This window comes from Vidua macroura, chromosome 2 (assembly GCF_024509145.1).
Source record: "Vidua macroura isolate BioBank_ID:100142 chromosome 2, ASM2450914v1, whole genome shotgun sequence".
NCBI classification, from domain to species: domain Eukaryota; kingdom Metazoa; phylum Chordata; class Aves; order Passeriformes; family Viduidae; genus Vidua; species Vidua macroura.
The window spans coordinates 23,978,480-24,002,608 of record NC_071572.1 but is presented as its reverse complement, the minus strand read 5'-3'; the positions used below and the strand labels follow the sequence as shown (position 1 = coordinate 24,002,608).

General features: G+C 37.0%; 1 protein-coding gene across 1 annotated transcript in view; it reads right to left on the bottom strand.

The window, feature by feature from the left end:
* The window catches only part of MYO16 (myosin XVI), a 354,523-nt gene that overhangs the window by 11,647 nt on the left and 318,747 nt on the right, over window positions 1-24,129 (bottom strand). The window contains exons 33-34 of the mRNA XM_053971244.1: window positions 6,727-6,885; window positions 4,129-4,220 (exon numbers count right to left, since the gene is read on the bottom strand). Coding sequence (XP_053827219.1) covers window positions 4,129-4,220; window positions 6,727-6,885 — 251 coding nt within the window. The remainder of the gene's footprint in view (window positions 1-4,128; window positions 4,221-6,726; window positions 6,886-24,129) is intronic.

Genomic DNA, 24,129 nt, shown 5'->3' with positions numbered 1-24,129 from the left:
TTGAGAGAGCCCATTGGATTGGTTAAGGAACTGACAAATACTTTGTGTAAAAGAAAAAAAAGCACAGGGGCAATATTTTATGCATCTTTTTTATTTTAGGGGGGATTTTGGGGTTTAAGCAATTTCAAAATTTGTGGAATAGCCAGTATGCTTTGGGATCACTTCCTGGAGTGTGACTGAATAGAAATGACTCTTAGTCATATCAGAATTTCCTACCTAAGCAAGTTTATGTAAAAATGACCAGAAGAAGCATCTCTTTCATTTTAGTGAGGTTTTTGCCTCTGGAAGGAAATTACAGCAGAAGAATTTGACACTACAGATCCAGGCACATTTGAAACTGCCAAACTGTTTAGACAAATCAGTGAAGCAATTTGAAACAATAATTATTTAAATAATTTTAAATCTGTAATTTAAAATTAAGCTTGGAAAAGGAAGATCCCTAGTTTTCTGCTGTCTGGGGAGCAGGAGGCTACATAACACTTTCTGTACAAGGTGAGTTAGAGGCATCGCTGCTAAGAGTAAAGTTTTCTTGTAAGGGTAGATTAGGATATTGCTTCTTGCAGGGCCATTCTACTGTAGATTTCTGGTGTGCAATTTTGAATATTTTCTTGACTAGAATGTTTTGGTTTACAAGGAAAGCACAAAACACAGGAAAGCTAGTGTGCTGGATTGGGGAGGAGAAAATGTGTGGTTCTGCTAGCAGATAGTTTCCAGATCTACTGTCTGAACAAACAAAAGCACATGAAACCTTTCAATAACTGGTTTCACCCCCAAATTCATGGTTCAATTTTCATCTTCACAGAGAATGGGAGATGAAGCTACAGTGCTATATCAGATGTTAGGTTCTTTATATTTTTCTGTGATATTTTGCAACCTATTGATAAACACTTGGAAATCTATAGCTGTAGAGCCACAAAACAATACAAAGAAAAAAGGTAGTAGTAAAAAACCCCCATAGTTTATTGTTCTTTTGATATGCAAGACTCTTATTTCTTTTGATGTCTGCTCTTTCATTCCTGAGGAGACAAAAATTAAACCCCAATACTCTTCCACTTTTTCGAAAAGAATAAAGTAGAATTTTATTCCATAACTTTCCAATGAGAAATATTTTGTTATATTTGAATTTTCCAATTTTTGTCCTTTTTCATACAGGAAAAATTGCCCTTTATGTAACCTGTGCCCTAGAAAATGAGCATTTATGGCCAACAGTGAACCTTCTTCTTCTTTTTTTTTTTTTTTCAGCAGACTTCATTTTAAGATGATCAACCAGATGATGTTTTACACTTGGTAACTACTTTCAAAAAAGTTTGTTAAATATTGGTCTATATGTTGCATGTTGACAGACACTGACCTGCAGAATTGTCTCTGGAGTGTGCAGATTTGCAGTGTGCAGGACGTGTCAGGCAGTGGTACAGGTAATTAGCACCTGATGTGACAACACAATGGTACCGTAGCCACAATGTCTCAACTTAATGGAATGTATATTCACCTTGAGATCCTGTGACACAAATGAAATGAACTAACACTTACTGTCACTTCAGTAAGGAACTAGCAGGGAGACATTTTAAAAACCCATAAATGTTGGAAGCCCCTGAAACCAATTTTCTTTAGCTGAAGTGACAGTGTCTGCCAAGATATCCAAGGACGTAAATTTTTCTCTTTAGAGCAATTAGTCAATCACGGACCTGTGAAAAAATATGTCCCACTTCATACAGCTGTGCAAGAATTATTTAAAGTGATAAGGTTACTACAGTGAAGCCTGGCAAAGATTTTTTACAATCAGCTTGTACCCTGTAAGAGTCACTAGCAGCATGCTAAGAAATGTCAACAGTAATTAAACCCAGTCATTTTCAAATATATGCCATGCTTTGGCAATGGTGAGGAATGCTTTTCACAGTAAGAATTCTCAGCCCTGCGAGCGTAGATTTTAAGATTTTTTTTTTTTATGGGAAGAAGAACATTTTTCTCTTTTTCATTTGGCAACACCATTTTGGAAGATGTTTATTCATTAAAGGAATTGTATGAAAAATCACAGAACTACAGGTTTCTTCTCTCAACTTGTCACAGTTCGTAGTGAGCTTGAATTTAAGGATTGTCCCTGCATGCAATTCTGAGTACATTGCATGGAATTTATTTTAAAAATTTGTGAAACTCTTTGGCAAAACATCTGAAAATTTACTGAAAAGTGACATTTCAAAATACTGAAAAGAAATTGTGTTCAGGTTTTGGCAAGCACTTTTGGAAAATAAAAAGCACAAATTTGCAAATTGCTAACAATTTGCTTCTAAAATAATACATTTAAATGTTGTTTCCATTTGCAAAGAATTGAAGAAGAGGACAGTGGCTCCCCTATATCCAGTTCATTTAACTTTTAGTACTGTACTGATGTAGTAATTTAAACATCACCATCTTGACCCAGTAAGCTTTATTAGCAACACAGGTGCGAGGTACTTCAGGACAAAAGCTTCTCACTGTGTGAGGTTTGTAACTGGAGCACTGTCAGACTTGGGCTTTTCATTTGCTAGAAAGGTCTCTTTGGCCAATCTCATAGGTAATATGTACTTGGTAGATGTAATAAAAATGTAACAGAGACAATTGGAAGCATCCTCATCCAGGATACTCCTCTGGAGACAGAAAAAGTATTTTTTTCATAATAGGGTCAAAGTCCATTTTTGAGAGTCTGATAGGTATGGTGAGGTGTGGTGTGCAAGATGGGTATGTTCCAGTAAGCTCTAGCTGGCCTTACCCACGGGATAAGTGTAGCACTGATGCTGTCTTGGCACAATTTTTCAGCTCGGAATAGGCGCTACAGTTACGTGCTTCAGGCGCTATAGTTACGTGCTTCTGACAGTAAGGCAGAAAAACAAAAAGTGAAGGCTTTTGTACTAGTTTGCTCACATATTCATCCAGTTGAAACTTATTCTTTTTCAAAGCTATGTTAACACCGAGTATGATGTTGAAGGTTGAGTCTTGCTCCTGCTGGAGTCAAAGGCCAAACATTCGTTTAACTTGGCTAGGGCCAGTGTTTCGTTGTTATGAAATGTCAGCTGTCCCCCACAGTCAACAAGTGACAAAGCACTTCTCTTACCTTCTGGTAAAATAGTTTGGAAATGGTAAAATTGGTTAATGAAAAGTTTCTGTTGAGAAAAATCCTCTAAGCTCCAACTTGCTTCCTATTTGGACAATATTTAGCTTTACTGTAGACTTCTTACAATCATCTCAAATAAAAAAAAAAAATGGCTTGGGACTACCCTTTTAGAAAAGTGCACTGAAGACATAATGACAACAGGAGAATACACTAATGCCATTTAAGTGAAGTAATATAATAATAAAATTTTTGAATGGCCTCATGCCAGAATTGGCTACTTAGAAAGTAAAGTGGTTCACATTAGATACAAAATGTTGAAGAAAGAATTAAGAAAACATCTTATGAAAAACTTTATCCCTTTTTGTTAATTTAATGCATAGCAAAATTAATTTTATGTTGCAATTTTTAAATTACTTTAACACATTAGAAATGTTAAGAAAACCAATGCAAGCTTCACATTACCTTAGTACCTGCTGCTGTTTTAACTGATAAATATTTTTATTTTATTACTTCTTGGTATTTTTGCAAAAATCGTGAAGAGCATTTTTAAAGTCCTCATTGCTTTTAAATAAAAAAGTATTATATAATTATGCATTAAATTCTACTAGATTCATGCAAGTATTTCTGGTATGAATTAATCAGTATCTTGAAAGAGATAATATCTTGGTCCTCTCAGGGTTAAAAGACATATTTCCTGCCTGGAAATAGCATCCTCACAACCAGCAACAATATGTTTCATAAACTTTGAACTCACTAGAAGAACTTTTCAGGATGATCAGGATGATTATTCTTCCAGAAAAAAAAAAAAAAAAAGAAAAAAAAGAAAAAAAAGAAAAAAAAAGAAAAAAAAAAGGAAAAAAAAAAGGTAGTAAATTCATTATTGTCTTTAGCTCAATACAAACCTGTTAAAGAAGTGTTAAAGAAGTCTGCATTTTTCAATGCCAATACCCAAATTTGAATCAAGAGAAAGCTTTCAACATGTGCCTATTATGATCTTTTTCTCTTTTAGTGGTTTAGCAGGCCATCAATGCAATATTTACCTGACTAGTGTGGCTCTCCCTGTGCCTTTGAATCGATGAGCCTGCTGTAGTGCTGGCAGACAGTCTGGAAAAGTCATTTTCCTCTGGTAATCCTAAAGCAGAAGAATACTAAGTTATAATCTGAGATTTATGCACTGGTTGATTTCAAAATAAGGTTCAGAAGACCTTAATATGTTTTACTAAAAAAGAAACAAAAAAAACCCAAATCACATATTTCCTGAATATTTACTATTTCCATGCTTACTGAAACAGAAAAATTAATTTTTTACCATGTAGGGATAGTATCATAGGTATGCATGCTGGTTGGTGGGTTGACCCTGGATGGATGCCAAGTGCCCACCCAAGCAGCTCCATCACTCCCCTCCTCAGATGGACAGAGGGGAGAAAATATAACAAAAGGCTTGTGGGTCAAGTAAAGGACAGGAGAGATCACTCACCAGGTACTGTCATGGGAAAAAACAGACTCAGCATGAGGAAATGAACTGAATTTATTACCAATCAAAATGAGAGTAGGAAAATGAGAATTAAAACAAAGCTTGAAACCCTCTAAAGCCCCTCTATCCTCCTTTTAGTTCCCCCCTTGTAACAGTGCCTTCCCACAACTTTGTAACTAGGGACAACAGTTGTTTAATGTACTTCTGAATAGAGCTCACGTAAGTATTCATAAATATGGATCTTCTTCTACATCATCTGGACTTCTCTGAACACACAGACAGTGAAAAAGGTTAATCTCTTGTTTGAAGCTCAGGAACCAGGTCCAATCTGAGAGAGTCCAGCATTTCAGTTCTTAACTGCTTGCTGCAAAGGGAATCTGATCCTGTTCTCTCAGTAATTGGAACTATGTGTTGTTTTGAGGTTGGATTATCACTTTTTGAAGCTGGGAAATTATATATTACATATGTACAGGGGAAAGGTGTGATATCCAAGGTCTCTAGTGTACTGCTAGTCTTTTAAATTATATGTCAGTTATCACTATTGCTTTCTTGTCTACATTAAATTGTCTGTACTCCAACTAAAAATTCTCCTTTTGTTTTTGGTTGAATGAAATGCTTGAAATAAATTTCCCTCTAAAAAATCACAGTTTTTGTGAATGGAAAACAACCCCCTTTTTCAAATAATTTCCTGAACTAAAAATTTATTTACATGGATTCAGTTTGGATCCATCTCAAATAAAGTAGTAAAAAATTAACAAAATTTTAATGCAAAGTACCTGCTAAAAGTAGGTACTATTCATTTAATTCAAATAAAAGGTAGAATGTAAAATATTTTCGTAAGTCTAGACCACCACAAATGAATAAAAATACTTCCTAGGCCAAACAGCAAGTTCTGAAAAAATATTGATTTTGTACTATGTTAATACACTTTAGGATCAACTGCCCAGGACAGCCTTGAGCTAAGAATCAGGTTGTCAATGATTTTCTGTTTATTTCTGTAAAAGGCACTTTGATAATTGGCCTTATCAAATAAGTAAAGCTTCCATGTACAACAACAGCACATTGTCACAGACATGGCAAGCAGAGGCTTGGTAGAGCTTGGAAAGACAAATGGAGTTGTTGATCACGTCCTGAGAGCTTTCCTTTGCATACACATACGTAAATATTAGGATACCACAATTGTGCATTGAGTAAGACCTTGTTAATTCAGTCCAAGATTGGAAGCATCAGTTTAGCTGGGCCAGAGGCAAAATTACAAGAACCTAAGTTAATCAGGGGTTCAGTTTGGAGTACAAACTACACCATCTGGATTGGGTTTTCCTGCAACTACTCTCAAGTTACCAAAGGTAAGTTGAATTTGGCATTTTTTTTCTTTTGGGCAAAATTATGTTTTCTATACATTATTGCTGCAATTATATGTGGCACTGTTTTGGGTGATGTAGGATCACAACTTTCAGCATTGGAATGTAAAAGGTTATTTCAGGCTTTCTGATTACTTTGTGTATTTGGCAAAAAGCTCTTTCTTTCGGAATAAGAACTCTGCTAAGTGTGGAAGATTTGTGGTGAAGTCTGTTTTATAGCATAGAGTCTGTTTTATAGCATAGAGATGTAAAAGGTGCTACTCCTTCTATCAAAAATAAAGTAAAAATAAGAGCAATTTTATTCATTATACAAAATGAAAAAGCAACTTCTATTAAAAATTTGAACTCAGAGAAGTGTTATTTCCTTATGATTAATGCTTTTAGAACCTTGAAACGTATTCTGTTGTATCTCTTGTACCATTTTATATTGCAATGATACACAATATATCATTCACTAGTAAGGCACCTACAGCAAAGGGAGATCCTGATTTCCTATTTTCTGTCCCATTTGTATTGATTATAGGATCAGAAGCTTAAATCTCAGTCCTCCATACCTTAGGCTGCTTATAGACTTGGAGCTGAAGGAATTACAAATTCCTCAACAGAGGCTGTTTTATGTTCTTCACATTCAGCTTTTATTGGAGAGGGGCTTATCAGTTCACACATACAAAGTTAAGCCAGTTCCAGAAAGAGATATTTCACAACTCCGAAGATTCCAGCCTGACTATATCTCACAGAGCTCATTCAAGGAAACACTTCAGCAATTTTATGTTAGAAGAGTTTTGGGATTAAAAACTACTTACCATTTGATACTGAATTTCCATTTTCAGCAGTCACAGAACTGGACAATGGATTAGATGACTGAATTCCATGGTTATTTGCATTTCTATCCTGTGTTTCTGATCCAGGATCTGATGTATTTGGGTCTTCCCTGCTCCTCAAGTTCAGATTCGTTTCAGCACCTGACAGAAACAGAAAAAATGATTGTCAGCTTCCTTTTAACTGGTGGCTTTCACATGTAATTAGATGAACGCAGAGCGACCAAGTCACTTTATTAAATGAATCACTAAATTCACAAGTCCAGTGATAAAAGTGAAAGGTTTAAATAGGTGATTTTTGAAGGGTTTTTTTTTGGTTTTTTTTGGTTGGTTGGGTTTTTTTTTTTGTTACTGCTCCACTTGAAGCTTTTTAAAGTTTAGGGGAGTGAAAGGCATTACAAAATTTGATTTGTATTGTTTCTTCCCACACAAATATCAGTGGATATAGCTCACCAACTGTTTGTTTGCATTGTCTCTATTTTAGATTCTATTTCACATGAGCTTACATAGCATTGTCATCACTGCAACGCCTTTCATCATTGCACTAAATGATACTAGCAACAGATATAATATGATCTTATCCTTTTCTTTTACCTCCTACCACAAGAAACAAACTGGCTTTTGAGATTAAACCATAGTAGCAATATTCCTCCCAGCAGATCCTCCCTGTGGCTATTGTTTACCAGCCTCAGGGCTCTCCAGCCATCAGTTGTCATTTTCTATAAAGTGCCAGGTTTTCAAGTCAGAGCCTTTTAGTTAAATTTCTTCAAGACATCAAGAGGAGGTCTGATCCTGTAGGAGTTCCAAAGATTTTTAGCATTTGTTCAAAGAGAAGGGCAAAACAAAGCCCTTATCTTGTTCTCCCTCTGAATGATTGCATGTGCAGGAAAAGCAGAACAGCTCACAGCAAAGTGCCTGGAGCTGCCTCTGGGCTTGCCTGGCTTTGTCAGCCCAGTGCTCCACAAGAAACAGGCTCAGGTCGTTGGCTGTGCTCAAGTGGTGCACCCCACTGGAGCTCAGGGGCCAGGGACACTTCAGAGCTGGAAGACAGGATGGGTGGGGATAGTAGCAGGGACCCCACCACAATACCTGTATCCCTGGCTATCCCCACTCCACTCCAGTGTGACAGGGCTGATGAAATGCTGCACTGACTGGCAAGGTCATGCATTTTCTTAAGGATTTATCTCTCTTTTCTGTGTTTGTTGGGTTTTTTTGTTGGTTGGTGGGTTTTCTGTTTGCTTGTTTTTGTTTTGCATTTTTGGAGTTTTTTGTGTGTTGAACATATATACACATTCTTTCCTTGCCATAGTCAGGTTTGATTCATAGAAGACAAAGCTGAATTCAGTACTTTCTCCATTTCAGTCTTCCTAACTATTTCTGCTCCCTCTGAGGCCTGGCCTTAGCTGCAGGACTGATGTATTATTGCTGACCCTGGTGCAAAGGTCCTCCTGTAACACTCTAAAATGAAAATGTTACTTCTATGACAACTCTGAGAGAGTTATTCCTTGATTTTGGTTGTCATAATGATAGCAAGAACAAATAGAGGTCAAAAGACTAGCTATTAAAACCAACATTTAAGCATTCATCCATACTTCCAATAACATCCTCAGCTTTCCCAAAGATAGGATATATTCTTATAAATCTCAAGCACATGAAAATTTTTCAAGGGGAAGTAAAAGCATTTTTTTCACCAGGTAATAGATGCTTAACCTGAAGATTTTACAGCCTAATGTTGACTGTTCTGTCAATTTTTCATTTTTATGCCTGAAGTAAAAAAAAAAAAAAATCCATCTGATTTGGAAAGCCCCAACATTAAAAACTTAATTAATGAAATGGAAGCTATAAATCCATTCTGGTTATCTCAAAATATTTAGTTTAATTGAAAAGGTTCTTCCTGTTTTTGTTTAGCTGTTAGTTATCTAACATTGAATTGTTCTTAAAATTTCCTTGTCTAAACAAAAAATCTGTCTTGAAAATTGAAAAAGTTCATTTTCAAACTGTCAGATAAAACATTTCCATGTTTTTTGATTTTTGTCCGTTCCTCCATTGCCCTCATTCCTTGATCATTATATTTTGTCAGATCTGATTGGATTGTTTCAGTGACACTGTTTCATAAAATGGATCTTTAGGCAAATCTGCTTTGTATTGAAAAAAATTAGGCCAGCTCTACCCACAATAATTGACTTGGGAGAGGCTGAGATGGAAAGTCTGAGATGGAAAATGCATACGGTACAATTATAAGAGCATGCCTGATTTAGCTTTTGTACAAGCAAGCTGACTGCAAAATGCATCTTTGCAGCTCATTTTAAATTTGTCTGAAAAGGAAATGTCACTTTTAGATGTTACTAGTCAGTGCACTTGCCTATAGATCATAATCCACCTACATAATTATTGTGCCACTTTTTACATAAAGCTTCTTGGGGAAGTGGCTGGGATCCTTATTTTTCTTGATATTTGAAAGATTTATTGATATGCCTGACATATGTAATTCATTTCAGAATGAGCAAGTAGAAAGAATTTTTCTTGCATTGGTGTTTGGAGAAGCCTTTTGTTTCATAGGTACATTGATATCTTTTCAGGGCATTCATGAAGGGCTCTTGGAAAAAAAGAAATTATCTTTTCTCCTTTGTATCTGTAAAATGAAATACTACAAAGAATTGTGGATAGCTACTATGAAGCTAGAATATCATACTAAGTTGGCAGAAATAAGTAGTGGAATATATGCAACATATCTGTGGGGACAGTTATCTAGACAGAAATTTGTTATCCCGTTTGCTGTATTCAGTCATTGTAAGAAATGTCCCCTTTAGTTTCTGAGCAGAAAACTATATAGAGAAAATATATTTCATATTGCCTTATTTAGCTGATCTTGGGGGTGAGAAAGAATCCTATATTTTATTTCAAAATAATCTGGGTTACATAAAAGTACTTGAACTAATTTCCTATATATAGGCATCTTCAGCTCCTCATTGGAGGAGATTCATGAGTCTATAGAACAAGTTTAACTGTGTACATCAGCAAACTTCAACCAGACGTCAGGAGAGAGCCCCTGAAATCAGCTCTGCCCCACACTGGACAAGCTCCCCCTGCCCCAGCCTCTGCTCACAGGACCATGGTCCAGCCCTGAGCATGTACTGTGTCCAGTTCTGGGCTCCTCAATACAAGATAGACAAGCTATTACCCTGGAGAGGGTCCAGTGGAGGGTCACAAAGATGATGAGGGGTTTGGAGCATGTCTCTTATGAGGACAGACTGCAGGAGCTGGGCCTGTTTAGTCTGGAGAAGAGAAGACTGAGAGGGGATCTCATCAATACATACAAATATCTCAAAGATGGGTATCAAGAGGATGGTGCCAAGATCTTTTTGGTGGTGCTCAGTGACAGAACAAGGAGCACTGGCCATAAACTAAAACACAAGAAATTTCACCTTCCACCTTCTGAGGAAGACCTTCTTTACATTGAGAATGGCAGAGCACTGGAACAGGCTGCCTAGGGGGCTTGTGGAGTCTCTATCTCTGGAGACATTCAAAACCCACCTGGACATGTTCCTGGGTATCCTGTTGTAGGTGACCCTGCATTGCCATGGGGTTGGACTGGGTGGTCTCCAAAGGTCAATTCCCACCCTAACAATTCTGTGATTCTGGGATTGCTGGAGTAAACTTGCTCCAGGTTATCAGCATCTTTCTGCAGTGGGAGGCACAAACTGGCCACAGTACCCAGATATGGTCTAACAATGAGTGCTGGATGGAGGAACGACTGACACAGCCCTGGATGCAGTTGGCTGTCTCTGCTGCCAAGGCTCACTGCCAGCTCCTGTCCAGCTCCCAGGGCCTCCAGCACCCTTTTCCCAGGGCTGCTCCCTGACAGCCTGATCCCTATATCATTGAATGAGGTAATACTTTTCAAGGTGCAGCACTTTGCATTTGCTTTTTTATTAAACATGCCAGAAGGTCCTGACTTTATCTTCTGTGCTGAGGTATCCCTCTCTGTCCTGCCTCCATACTATTCCAAATATCCCTCAGCATAACAAAAGTGTCTCCTGACATTTTATCATAATATTTCTATTGAAAATTCCTACTGATTCCTATTTTATCTGTCAAATATTGGTCTGAAAAGCACTTTCCCCTCATGTTTTCTTAGTCATTTAACATAGATGTTTGGACTTTTCTCCACATTAATGCCGATGTGCTCCTGCTGCCATCAAATCTTGCAGATACAAGTATGCAGTGCTCTCTCATCCCTTATCAACTTTCTGAAACTATCAGAAATTATATGGTTCCTACATTTGAACACTTTCACCAACATGACAGATCTTAGCTTTTTGCTTGGACTTGTGCTCTGCTGTTCCCAGTAGATGGATGGATTATTTACCAGGTTTCAATACTATGTTTTTTAAAGTAATGACATCTTTAACAGTTTTCAGCTGCTAATAAATGTTATTTGAAGAGACATCAATGTTTACTTGCAAGAGACTAGCTACAGAGAGGTATCAGCTGTAGAGCATGGTAGAAGTTCATGATTATAAGAGGAATACAAGCTTTAAGTGAAAATCTAGAGTCTGATAAAGTGAACAGTATTTGGATTATTATTTCAGTAAACTGACTTTGCCAAAAAGGTATCTCTGACTCAGTAAAGTCCTACTTTGACTAATCTTGCAGTTAATAAGGATATATGGACTAAAAAAATGTATGCATGTTTAGATTGAGGACATCATTTGTCCCTCAGCAGTAGCATAGTTACTAGCTGGGAGCAATCATATGTACAGTGCTTTTAATCAGAGAATGACAAATCAAAGTGTAAAGTTATTTCCTTACAAGCAAGCTCCATATTCCAACAAATCCACAATTAATTACATCAGCATTACTTGAAAAGTGCAAGAGGAACAGTATGCAAGAGGAACAATATGCAAAAGAGGCAGCTCATGAAACCCACAGTTGCTCATTACTAGTGTTCTTGGAAGAGACTGAGTTTAAAACTCAAGATAAAGTCATAAGGCACAGGATGGACAGAATTACATTTATTTTGTAAAAAAAAATCAGAGTATGGCAATGATGTAAATTAATGTATTTGCTTTTCCCCTTCATTTTTTTAGTCACTATCTCACTTTTAAAAGAAATCAGTACGCTGAAAGTTTACATGCTAGAACTTTTTTGTTGAAAGATTGGCTTAAACTCTTAATTGAGCTATGACTTCCAAATATCCTATTATCAAACTTTTTTTTTTCTTAAACATAAAATGTATGATCCTAAGCATCATAATTATTTAATAAGTAGTATTTAGGCTGAACTAATGCTTTATCACCAAATTAGAAAATGAGCCAGTATTAGCTCTATTCATATGACAGATTAAAGTAGAAAACTGAAATATTTTGAGAGACTATTAGTTTACTAAGGAAATCATATACTTAGCCTATTTTATAAAGTCTAAAGACAGAATATAAATCGATGACTAATATCAGAATTTAGGTGGAATCATCATAGACTCATTGTACAGTAAGATATGAAAACCAGTATGTTATAAAAGGCACAGCAGTACCTCAACAGATAGGGTTGTATTTTACTTTTCTGTCAAATCCCTTGTTTTACTCTCCTTTCTTTAAATGTAGGTATATCCATAATGTATATGGATACATTTGTCCCCATATGTTCTTTTTCAAAAACTTCTCCTTTTAACATTTAGTGATCATTTACAGTCTAACTGAAAGCTCATTAATAACAACAGAAGGCTCCACTGCTTTCAGCAGGTTTTGGATCCCATTCATGCTTACCTTGGATGCTTTGTGCAGCACTGCTTGCTTTGTCTATCCTGGTTATTCAAATGTGATCACAACTGTTCTCTGGCCCTGAGGCAAATGGTAAGAGACCCATATCAGTACTACTACACTTTCCTTGCCCTCCACAGCAGAGAGGAATCCAAATAATCTACTGGGAATAGTCCCTGGAGCTGCGTCTTTTCCTGAACCACGCCCAGATGTGTCTGGAAGGGAGCCAGCCTGCCAGGTCCCAAGGAACGCTGGGGATTGCTCTGCACTTCAACTGTGCAGAGTGAGATGCCATTCCAAGGACATCCCCTGGCATTGTCTCACTTAGTAAAACAAATGCAGCCCTTCACTTTGACAGCACTAGTTACCAGGATCAAAAATCAGTGGTCAGTATTAATCTATCTCAGAAAAAAAAAAAAAAAAAACTGCCTCAAAATCATATGGGGCTGGTGAAGCACTGAACTGTTGCACAGCTTCTACTGAAGTCACATTTAAAGGTTTCATCATGACTGTAGAGGGAGAGCGGATTCTCCCTAGTTCTGCTCTGGTATAAACGAATTCATGCATTCCTCTCAGTATGATTTGACATGATCATTCTTTCAAGGCACACATTTATTTTCCTTAATGAAAAAGAGAGCTAATGATGAGTTTCCAGCTGAGGAAATTCAGTGTCACAAGCTAGGCAGGATGTATCTCAGTCCTAAAGCTGAAACGATCTCAGTATAAAATCAAACATTATTTCCTCATTTATGGAAAACATGACTTTCTGTAACTAATTATCAATACACAGTTTTAGGTAGGAAGATCCACAGTTATACTTTCTGTATCAGCAACTATGAAAACAGGAAAACACATAAATTCTGGCTGATAATTTCATGTAGTACAGGAGGAGAAGGTTTTGTACCTGTGCTACCATGGAATGTAAAAGCTAAATAGCTCAATTTCCTTAAAGCCTACAGCTGGCATCCAGCAAAATCTAAATTTCAAATCAAGCAGCTTGTCATTAAACATGTTAATAAGAGAGAACTGATGGATCCCATTAACCAGCATCTGAAAGTCAAGACGTTGCAGACAGAAGGGATTTCTGATATGTGCTCTCACTCCTTCTTGGGAAAATTAGGAATACACTGAATCCTAATCCAGGCTGACCCTGGATAGTTTTTCCATTTACTGTGACAAGTGGATGTTGTGAAGTGAGGGAAAAAAAGATATGGTGATTTCAGAAAATTTGCAGATAGTTTTTGGTGAAGGAAAGGGAGAGGAAGTTTAAATAAGAACAGGCCATTTTATTTTGGCTCAAATGTTTACCCCTGTGTTCTGTTGTACCTTTTCAATTCCACTTGGTGTTTCCTGTTTTGCTGTGACTTACTGTAGTGACATTCTTTGTCTGTGGCATTTGCTAGCTATCCTCAGCACAGGTTGTCTTAGGTGTCCTTTTGCTGGATAAATGCATATTGCTTCAGAGTAATTCAGTTTACTCAAATGAAGTCACACCGTGACCCTCTGTAACATGACTGTTTACTTTGTCTGCTGAGAGCTGGAGGCAAACAGCTGCATCTTATTTGCTGAAAGAAATGGAGCAGGCTGAAAACTGTCAAGACAGGATTCCCCAGCCTATTAGCATGTGCTGCCTGTCTCACCCTTTTAGCTGTGCTGCTGGCTGCCCCTGCCATCAGAGGCAATAATTATTCATTGGTTTATTTCACCTCACAAAGCCTACCCTTACAGCAGCGATTGTCCCCTAGGAGTGATGATCCTAGGAGGGTAGCAGTGAATTTGTACTGTCACTTCCAGCATCCTTTCTCTCTGAGCTGTGTAAGTGGAGCTATCAGACGATGTTGCAAGCGACTCCAGATGCTTGCACTCTTTGATGGAGCAGGTAAATACAGAAACAGTCCACTTATTTTGTCTGGGAAGCTGCATTTGTGGAAGCTTTGTGTAAACACTGGAAAGCAAAAAGTGGAGACACAGGCCATGAAGAATATCAAGTGGCAAAACTCACTGTGCTTGAGGAAGGAGCTCCTCTGAAGAATTTTGTTTTAGTCTGATACGAATCAGCCAAATTTCAGAGGAAGAGGCTGGTAGTAAGAAGGAGGTTGCAGAAGCAGCTGCAGGAACTCCTAGGTCTGGTACAACCCTGAAGAGCCACCAACTCAATTGTAATTTTGTAAATCACAGCTCTAGAATGTACAGAACAAGAAGGTTTCTTCTGCTTTCTTCTCTAATGGATTTGTGCTGGTAGAAAGACTGCGCTCATTTTACATTTATTTCAGTGTCAATCACTACAAGCCACAAACCTTTTCCTCTTTCCTAGAAGCAATGTCAGGGATATCTCTGGATTGTTTGAATTTGGTTGTGGATTTTTTTTTTTTTTTTTTTTTTTTTTTTTTGTTGGTTTTTTTTTTTTTTTTTTTTTTTTCCCCAGCATGAGTTTAGAGAATAGCATTCTGAAGTGGAGAAAACAGCCTTCTCAAACAGTGGGGCAAAGAATGAAAAATAGAACAATATCTGGACAGACTGCCATCTCTCCTGCCTGATAGTATCCGAGCAAGAACTTGGAACATTTTTCAGTGCAGCAAGTGAGCTGAACTCCAGTCAGTGTACCTGTTTCAGAGACTGAGGATTTCATTCTCTGATGGCCTTTCTAAGGTCCATAACAAACCACACAGGGCAGGAAGGAGGGGAGCACTGCTTGGGACAATATCCTGACTTAGAAGAAATATTTGTTCCCTCCATGCCCCGTGTTCCCCACCTTTTCAAGTGTAATATGGAAAAGCAGTAGTTGATTTTACTCTGTTAATAGTTTTATTTACTGCTAGGTGTGTTGATTGGCTGACCAAAGAGTCTACTTTCTGTATTTGTGTGTTTAAAAACCTGCTGGTGTGCTGGAAAAGGAGGAGGCAATTTGCTGAGAAACACAGCTTCCCTTTTTTAAACTGTTCAAGTTTGTGTGGATACAGCAGTTCTTGAACATATAAGTCTGTTTACGTTTTTGTGTGGTATCTCAGTTACAGAACAGCCTTTACTGCTGGAGTTTAGCTGCTGTTAAAAGAAACTATGTGACAAGACACTGTCTCAACCTTCCTCCCCCTCAAACACAGTTTCAAATATTGTAAAAATAAACCTACAAAAACACAAACAAACAAACAAACAGATAGGGGCTTGCTACTTCCAGAAGCATCACATCAGTTCTATTTACTGCTCTCAGAATGCTTCCACAGATATTTTTCAGGATATCTCATACCAGTTCTGGCAATGATTGCAGCACTGAAGTCTTGGCATAAGTGATTGCACTAAGCAGATAAATTGTTTGAGCAGATCCTGAGGAGCAATCCAAGGAAAATTTCTGGTTCACCTGTACTGTAATCCTGCCCACCAAAGAGGGACAGCTGTTCTGAAAAACTTCTCAGACAACATTCATATTTTGCTTTCCAAGTGAGCTTCGAAGACAAAAAATTGAATTTAGATATCTATTTAGTTTGTTTTTAAGTTCATTTTGAAAGGACAGAGTGATGGTCAATGACACAATTAACCTCAAAGCAAGAACATACGGCTATCACAGAAGCAGTGTGATAAACATCCATACTGTGCACAAATACAGATAATCAGTGGCTAAAAACTGTCACTAAATGATACTAGTATGTCAGAATTGTTCTGCAACCAGCCCCTAAAGAATAAGCTAAGAGAAATAATGAAATGTAAAACTTCAGGCCTAATTTAATAAGGCATTTTTGCTTTAAAATTTTCACCACGCAAAGGATAAAACTAGTTTTCATGCCTTTCATTTTAAAAGAGAATGAAAACTCAAGCCAAAAGAGCACTGAGCTTAAGGTTCCTGTATTTTCCAATGCACTAGTGGCGCCAGGAAGAATGCAGAGTGTAGCAGTGAGGAGAGAGTAGGAGGGTCAGGGCACCCTCACATTTATGATCAAGTCTTTTTATCAGTCTCTTTTAAATTGTCTTCTCTCACTTCTCCATCCAGCCCCCAAAAATTTCAGTGCTGGAACTGGAATATAATCCACACATCCAGGTCTTTAGAGTTGCAGTTTCATGATGAGCTGCATGAGTCCTGCCAATAACTTTGGGTCATCACTGAGGAGCTGGAGTTTGCACAGCTCTTGGATACCTGAGCTAAGGAGTTTAGAGGTAGCCTGGCTTCTTTATAAGACAGTCATACTCTGAAATGTCAACCTGACCAATCTTGAAATGACTACTATTGAACTTATCTAAGTCTAAAAAAAGGTCAACACATTTAGTTGCTAACATTTTCAGTAAGAAGCATTTTATTTTACTGCAGTAAGAAGCATTTTTGCCATCTTTGAGGCAGACCATTTCAGTAGTTTACAAACACTTTTGAGAGCCTGGACATGAAAGAATATTTACTTCTGCACAGAATTTTGGAAAGCTTGATTTTCATTTCAGCCTAAAACAAACATAAATGTCACAATCTTGACATTTTCTGTGAAATGGAATTATTGTTCTCTACTGAGGTTCTTCACAAAAGATAATTTAATGCTGAGATGGATGTAAAGAAGTTAAAAACATCTGAAGAGATTTCTCACTCAAGCTGAGAATCTAATTAGAGACCTTCACTAAAATGTATGTCCATATTTCATTCTTCCTTATGTTTCAAATGCTGGAATTCCCGTAAAATGAAGTGACATGACATTTACTGCCAAATACCCATATTCTTCTTTGTTATCAGGAACATGATGGTACAAATAATTTTTTTTTTTTTTTCTCTTAGATATGGCCAATTTCTCACAATTGGTTTACAATTAATGATGTAGTGGTTCCTAAACAAAATAATTAGTGGTTCTGCATTGTGAATTACAAATAAAATTCTTACTGTTTAAAGAAGCCCGTAACAGTGTTAGTAAAGAGACAGCTTTCTGAATCATTACTGAATTTGGAACCATGATGTTACATCAGATGTTGAAGAAAAGACATTGCTATGAAAATAAAAATCCTGTAAATATCTACCTGAATTATCCAAGTCACAATTAAAAGTGGGATATTATTGAAAACTTTGGGTTTGAAATGCACTAATATGAACCAGTATGGTGTAGTTATTGTACTCAAGTATCAGACAGGATGAAGGACACAAAGTAAAACCAGCTCAATGGAGAGGATGCAAAACAGAGTCATTAATTTAAAAGAAATGCCTGCAGTTCTCAGAAATAGACCATATCAAAGGAACAGAAAAGTCAGTGCAATTGCTTTTCCTCAGTGCTCCTCCTCAGCAGTGACTTGGTAGGAATATGAGAGAGCCTGCAGACAAAGGTGCTGCCTACTCTAGGATCTCTTTTTAATAGCCATAGATAGTTACAGTGTAAGGTTGTTGGAAATCAAAAATGCAGTGATATTTTCCTCTGTGATCCTGGGGCTCTACAGTCTCCTTCAACCCCTTCATTAATACAGCTTTTGGAAATATAAGGAGGAGGCATAAAGATCTGATTTTATTTTCAATACAAGCACTTAAAATGCAAAATAAATATGAATTTTTATGGCAAATAATTTTTTTTCAACTGAAAATTAGACTTGATTTGTTCTTGTAATAATCTTTGGGTTAAATTTATTTATGGTAATCACACACAAAGCCTCTTTCACATGTTGGAACAGATAACCAAAGCAAATTCCATATTACAAGGTTTTAGGCTGTAACAACAGTGAAGTCAACCAGAAATTGAAATACTTTAGTGAAAAAAAAGTCATAACAGAAACCCAGAACAGTCTTCAACAGTAAAATATACTAGTTTTCAGACATTTTCAGTTTTCCATTCTGAAATGGAAAATTATTCTAGGTACATTGTGTTTATCCAGAAACAACAGGTCTTTTCTGATACATTATCCAGATAATGGCAGACTTCTAGATCAGGAGAAGACTGCAGATTAAGGTGGTATCTTTCAGGCTGTACAGGCTATATATATATTCTGAAAATAGGAATTGATTATACTTTCTTTAGACTCTTCTAACCTTTTTCTGCTGCAATAATAGAAACTGTAATTATTTCCTTAGAAAAATCACCTAGCATGGGCTGAATGGCAACTGTATTGCCAGCAGTTCTGTCTACTCCTGTGTAATTTTCTGTATAGGCCATTTGTGGCTAGCCGAGAAAGGGCATTTTTTGTAATGAGTCACAATGAACTCTTACTACCAGTGCTTCCTCCCACTTTTCTGCACCTACAGCAAGAGATTCAGATTGAGAGTTGCAAGTAGTCCGTAGTGAAAGTGCAAGTTTGCCAATGATGCTAAACTGGCAAAAGCTGTTGCCTCCCTTGAGGGCAGAGAGGCCCTGAAGAGAGATGGACAATCAACAATTCTATGAAGTTTAACAAGTGTTGTATTCTGCACCTGGGATGGTGCAACCCTGGATGTATGGACAGACCGGGGAACAAGAAGCTGCAAAGCAGTGCCACAGAAAGGGACCTGGGGGTCCTGGTTGATGGCAAGTTGAACTTGAGCCAGCAGAGCCCTGGCAGCCAGGAGGGCCAACTCTGTCCTGGGGGACATCAGGGACAGCATGGCCAGCAGGGCAAGGGAGGCGATTGTGTATCAGGAAAAGATTTCTCACCCAAGGGGTGGTTGGGCACTGGAACAGGCTTCCCAGAGAAGCGGTCACAGCACCAAGCCTGTTTTCACTTTGAGTGTTTAGACAACAGTCTCAGGCACATGATGTGCTTATTGGAGTGTCCTGCACAGGGCCTGGAATCAGACTTGATGATCCTGATAGGTCTCTTCCAACTCCACATATTACATCAGAGGTTGATGACTCTCCTGTGTTTAGAGATCTGATCTGAAAATTAGTCACAGAAAGTCAACCTCAATCCCTATTAATTAAGGCAGTTATGTAAAAAGGTAATCTCTTTCTGAGAAGTGTGCTGAAGCTTAATTGACTAAGTTTTAATGATTTGAGAATTTTACTTCAAAGATGCAGAAGTTTGATGCTTTATACAATCATTCCTCCAGCATTTACAGGTAAAAGATAAAAGTTGAAAACACAGCTTTTTATATTACTCATGGTTTGTAAGTTTTTAGCTTTTGCCACAAAGCAAGTAGATCTATTTCATTGTACAAACAGGAAGGAGATGGAGATATGATTATTATCTTTATTAAGTTGCTTAAGACAAGAAGCTGAGTTGCATAGAGGGAAAAGGCCTGGGATTTCATCACAGAAGCACAAGTAGGGATTTAATTTGCAATCCACGGTTGAGACCTTAGGTGCACAATAGCTTGCTCTACCTGATGATAAGGGAAATTATTTACTAGCTATCAAAGGGATACCTACCTTTGACAGGACAGTACTTTTCATACATATACATTACATTTTTGTTGTTCTCCAAGTTTGAGTCAATCTCAATAGAGGGCATTTGGCAAGCTTTAGTCACAAAGTACATCTAAATATCTGGTTTATTTGTCAGTTGTAACTATCTTCCTGTGACTTTCAATGCTTAAACTGGAGAATGTGGAATAAGACACTGATATGAATATCATATTGAAAATATGTCACTTAGGAAGTAAGCGAAGAAAGGATTCACATAGTGAATGGATGTTCAGGATACTGGACAAACAATAACAGTATTGATAACAATAAACTGTTAAAAATCTAAAGTTTCCACGCCTTTGCTGTTGTTACCAAACCGTTTGGAAAGGAATAGGTCACTGAAGAATGGGTAGACTTGAACTTACATATTTACTTGTACTGAAATGCTATTTCACAAAACTTGATGCCTATACATTGGTGACATATATAAAGGAAATGTCTTCCTAATTTTTCTTCTTAGGCACCTAGATGTGGGGTTGCAAACTTGTGTATTTTCCTTTTCTGAGACACAGAAGTTAAGTATCTGTGTCAATTTTTTCTCAACAGGTGAGAAAAATTGAGAAAACACTGTGCTTTCATCTCGATAGACTAACGGTAAGAAATTCACCCAGGTTAAGGTAAAATCATATCTCCTTGGAAGGAGCATGGTTTGCTCCTTCCCCTTCAAAATCCACATGAATACTCACTCTGCCAATCTAAGCATGGGTGATTGGTTAGGATTTCTTCTACCTTTTGTTCTGAAGGTGAACTGATTCCCCTTTGCATGGAATAATTTAATATCAACTGTACCAATTAAGAGAAATAACATCACGACCTAGCAAAATCTGAGTATCATTCCTCCACACTGAGGAACAGAAAATTCTGTCCTTGCTCATAAATATTTAATATGAAATGCTTAAATATGTAATTGTCTCTTTCTTATATAAGGAACGTCTTATACGTTGAATAGTCAAAAACATTTGGATATCCTGCTAAGCAGTGCTGTTTTGTGATTAAAGGATTGAATTTGGTTTCATGAGGTCTACTTTCAAATCTCAGGTCCTGTCTATTTGAGTAGGGGCCCTGCACATGACCATTCAGTTTCAGTCTGTCTTGCAAACTAAAAGTTTCACTTCCAGAAATCACAGAGAACAGAAAAGTGCGGTGGCTACCTGCTACACCTCAAGAAGATTTGTGTGTGTGTATATTATCATTTATCTACTCTCAAGTCTCAAGTCTCATTTTATATGGGGTAAAAACAAATCCCTGTATAACAATACAGCTGCAGTTTCAATGATAACTTTTCCCAACCTTCGAGAAATCACCTTATCTAGGTTCTCACCTGTTACAGCTTTGTAGGGCAAAAAACTTCTCTTGTTACATGTGAAGTATTTTGCATGAAATTGCATACTATATGATCCGGATCATTGTTTCAACCAGCAGGGGCTAGTGTTGTATTAAGAAAAAGGCCAGGCTCGACCACCAAGAAAAATTTTTGCCATTTGATTTTTTTGTTGTTGCCCTTCTGAAAGACAATGCTCTCAGTCCAGTTCACAATAACTCTTTGGCACATCAGAAAACCACAAACGTGTTCTACTGTAATTCTGGATGAGCTTTTCTCACAAAGAGTTCAGAAGCCAAAAGGACATAAGTGTTCTCAGGCCTTAAAATTACTCCTCCAGGCAAGAGGGAGGCATGCTAGGGGATCTGTCCATTTTGCTCTTATATTGGCAAGGAGGCTTTCATCTCCAAGGCTGATGATCCAATACAGAAACTCCCTGATTCCCATAGCTAATTCTCCATGACTTCAAAATGGCCCAGAATTTTACTTTCTAGTTTTAGTTAAGTTTGTTGATGGGTTATAACTTCTGAAAGTAAAGGAAACTGCACATTATAGAGTGCTGTTCTAGGCCATGTCTTCAACTTTCCTGAAATTCTATTGAGTTTTTTTTTTCCATCATATCATTGCCAATAAATAAAATACTAAAAATGATAAAAAGAAAAGGAGGAGTCTTCTAGGAAATTAATATGCATTAGGCAAGAGGTGATAAAAATATCAGAAGTAGCACATGACAACTTTTAGTTTTACACAACTTGTAAGAAGTCAGCTCTGATGACTGCCATCTTATTATTTGCATGAAAGGTAAAATAAATTTTTGCCAGCTGTTACCCTAGAAAATAGTTGAACACTTGAAATACATGAAAAAAGGCAAATTGTAAAAATACACATATATGTTCACTTGTATTTCTTAGCTACTTTCAATCCATCTACTTATCATTGAACTATTTGTATATAACTGCACTTAGTATACAGTAGCTTCCTAGCTCATAAAATATTGATTCAGGTTTTTTATCGTATATCTTTCTTGAACTTTGATCTTTCATACTTACTGCTCCCTTGATGAAATATTTAGAAGTACATTGTCCATGTGAAAGGTAAATTTAGAGGTTTTTTTATGGTACCTTCTGTTAATGCACTAGCTTCAACCCACATGAGACCCAAGCTGAACTCTATCTTGGTCACGTTTACTTGATCATTGCATTTGCAAAAATCTTCCATTCCAAAGCAACTTTTATTTTAATGTAAAGTTTATTTATTTTTGACCTGGTTGGAGTGGTTTACAACACTTTCTCACCAGGTACATTGAGAGAGACTTGAGAAGATACATCCAAAGAACTAACTTTAATAGTTACTTCCCAGCAGATAAAAATTTATAAACCAAATGATAAAACAAGACTCCCAACTTAAAAAACCAACCAACCAAACAAACAAAATCAACCACAAAACCATCAAAAAACCCACAGAAAATATCCTACATATATTTATAGACAGTGAATGTTATTGAGTAATTTTGTCAAAGCAAGCAGAACTACTGTAATAACTCCTTTACCAATTTCATCAATTTGAACACTTAGCATAAGAAAAAAAACATTCTCTTGGGGTTGAGAACTGATGAAGTCTCAGTTCATAGCTCATTCAACATACAGAATTGAATTCAGCATACAAGAACAAGCAAGGTCCAGCTAAAGTTTTTTCAGGGTTTGGAGGACTCAGAAGGGGTCTGCCAACCATAGTTCCTCTGATAGCTGAACATCTCTTGTCTCCACCTAGACACTAACTTTCACAAAACTTGTAGAAACTCAGATAATTTTGAGATCTTTATCTCCTTGTTGTATTTAGTTGAAAACAATTTTGGCTGAACGCTGCCAAGGTTCTTAGGAATAGAGACGTAGGGTGGCAGACATACATACACGTATGCAGAGCAAGAACAAACACCTGCTCCTTTTATAGTATGGCTGTATAAATTAGGATATGATACTAAAATCAGTGGAGCAGTAGGTACTTAAGAAAATGGACAAAGAATCCATCCTGTTCTCTACAGGATTGCTTTGTATTTCAAAAGTATGACTTGGGATTCTTCCCAAAGAGGTGGGACATCAATAGGCCAATGGAAGTTCATCCACACCAAAGCATGTAGCATGGGCAACAAACAGAAGGAGCTGGAAACTGTGCAGCTGGAAAACTATGATTAGTTGAAATCATGGAAAGAGTTTTGCAGCTGGACTCAATGATTTTAATGTTCTTTTCAAACCTAAGTAATTCTATGATTATGTATTCCTTATTTTGAATGTGCTGCTCACAGTTCTTGATTAAGACAAGCTGTTTGGACAAATAGAAGTGAAGAAGCAGAGAAACAGTCTAGAGATTTTCTCACTCTAAATTTTAAATTCAAAAAATTCTGTGTTTAGGAGATACTACTATGGGGAGAAATTTCCATATAAATTGTGCTGAATATTTTCAATAGGAAACTTTTTTTTTTTAAATCAGAAAAGTAATGGATTCAAGTACTCCAAAAGTATTGGAGTCAGTGTTGTTATTGAGATGCAGAACCAGGATTTAGTTTAATTTTTTAAATATTGTTCGCTGCATGACTCTCCGTCCAAGCATTATTTAGGGGAATAATAAAAACTATATCCCCAAATACAGAATTTCAGGGAAATGAAATGATCAAACTTTAAAAGACAGTCTTCAAAGTAAAGCACATCTACCAGCCACCTAGCCATATATTTAATTCAAAGTATTTTTATATTTTGATAACCCAAGCTCGTCTTTCACACAATGTGTGAAACATCTGTATTTATTTTACTGCGACAGCTGGAATGTTAAAAGAACATCTAAACTTGTGTCATACAAACATTTTGGTAGAAGAAAAGTTGATATCTCAGACAAAACCTGAAGACATATAGCTTTTATATGTCATTTATATTCTATATGTGTTTCTTATGACTACAACAGACCTTTAAAAAAACCCCAAATCAATCAA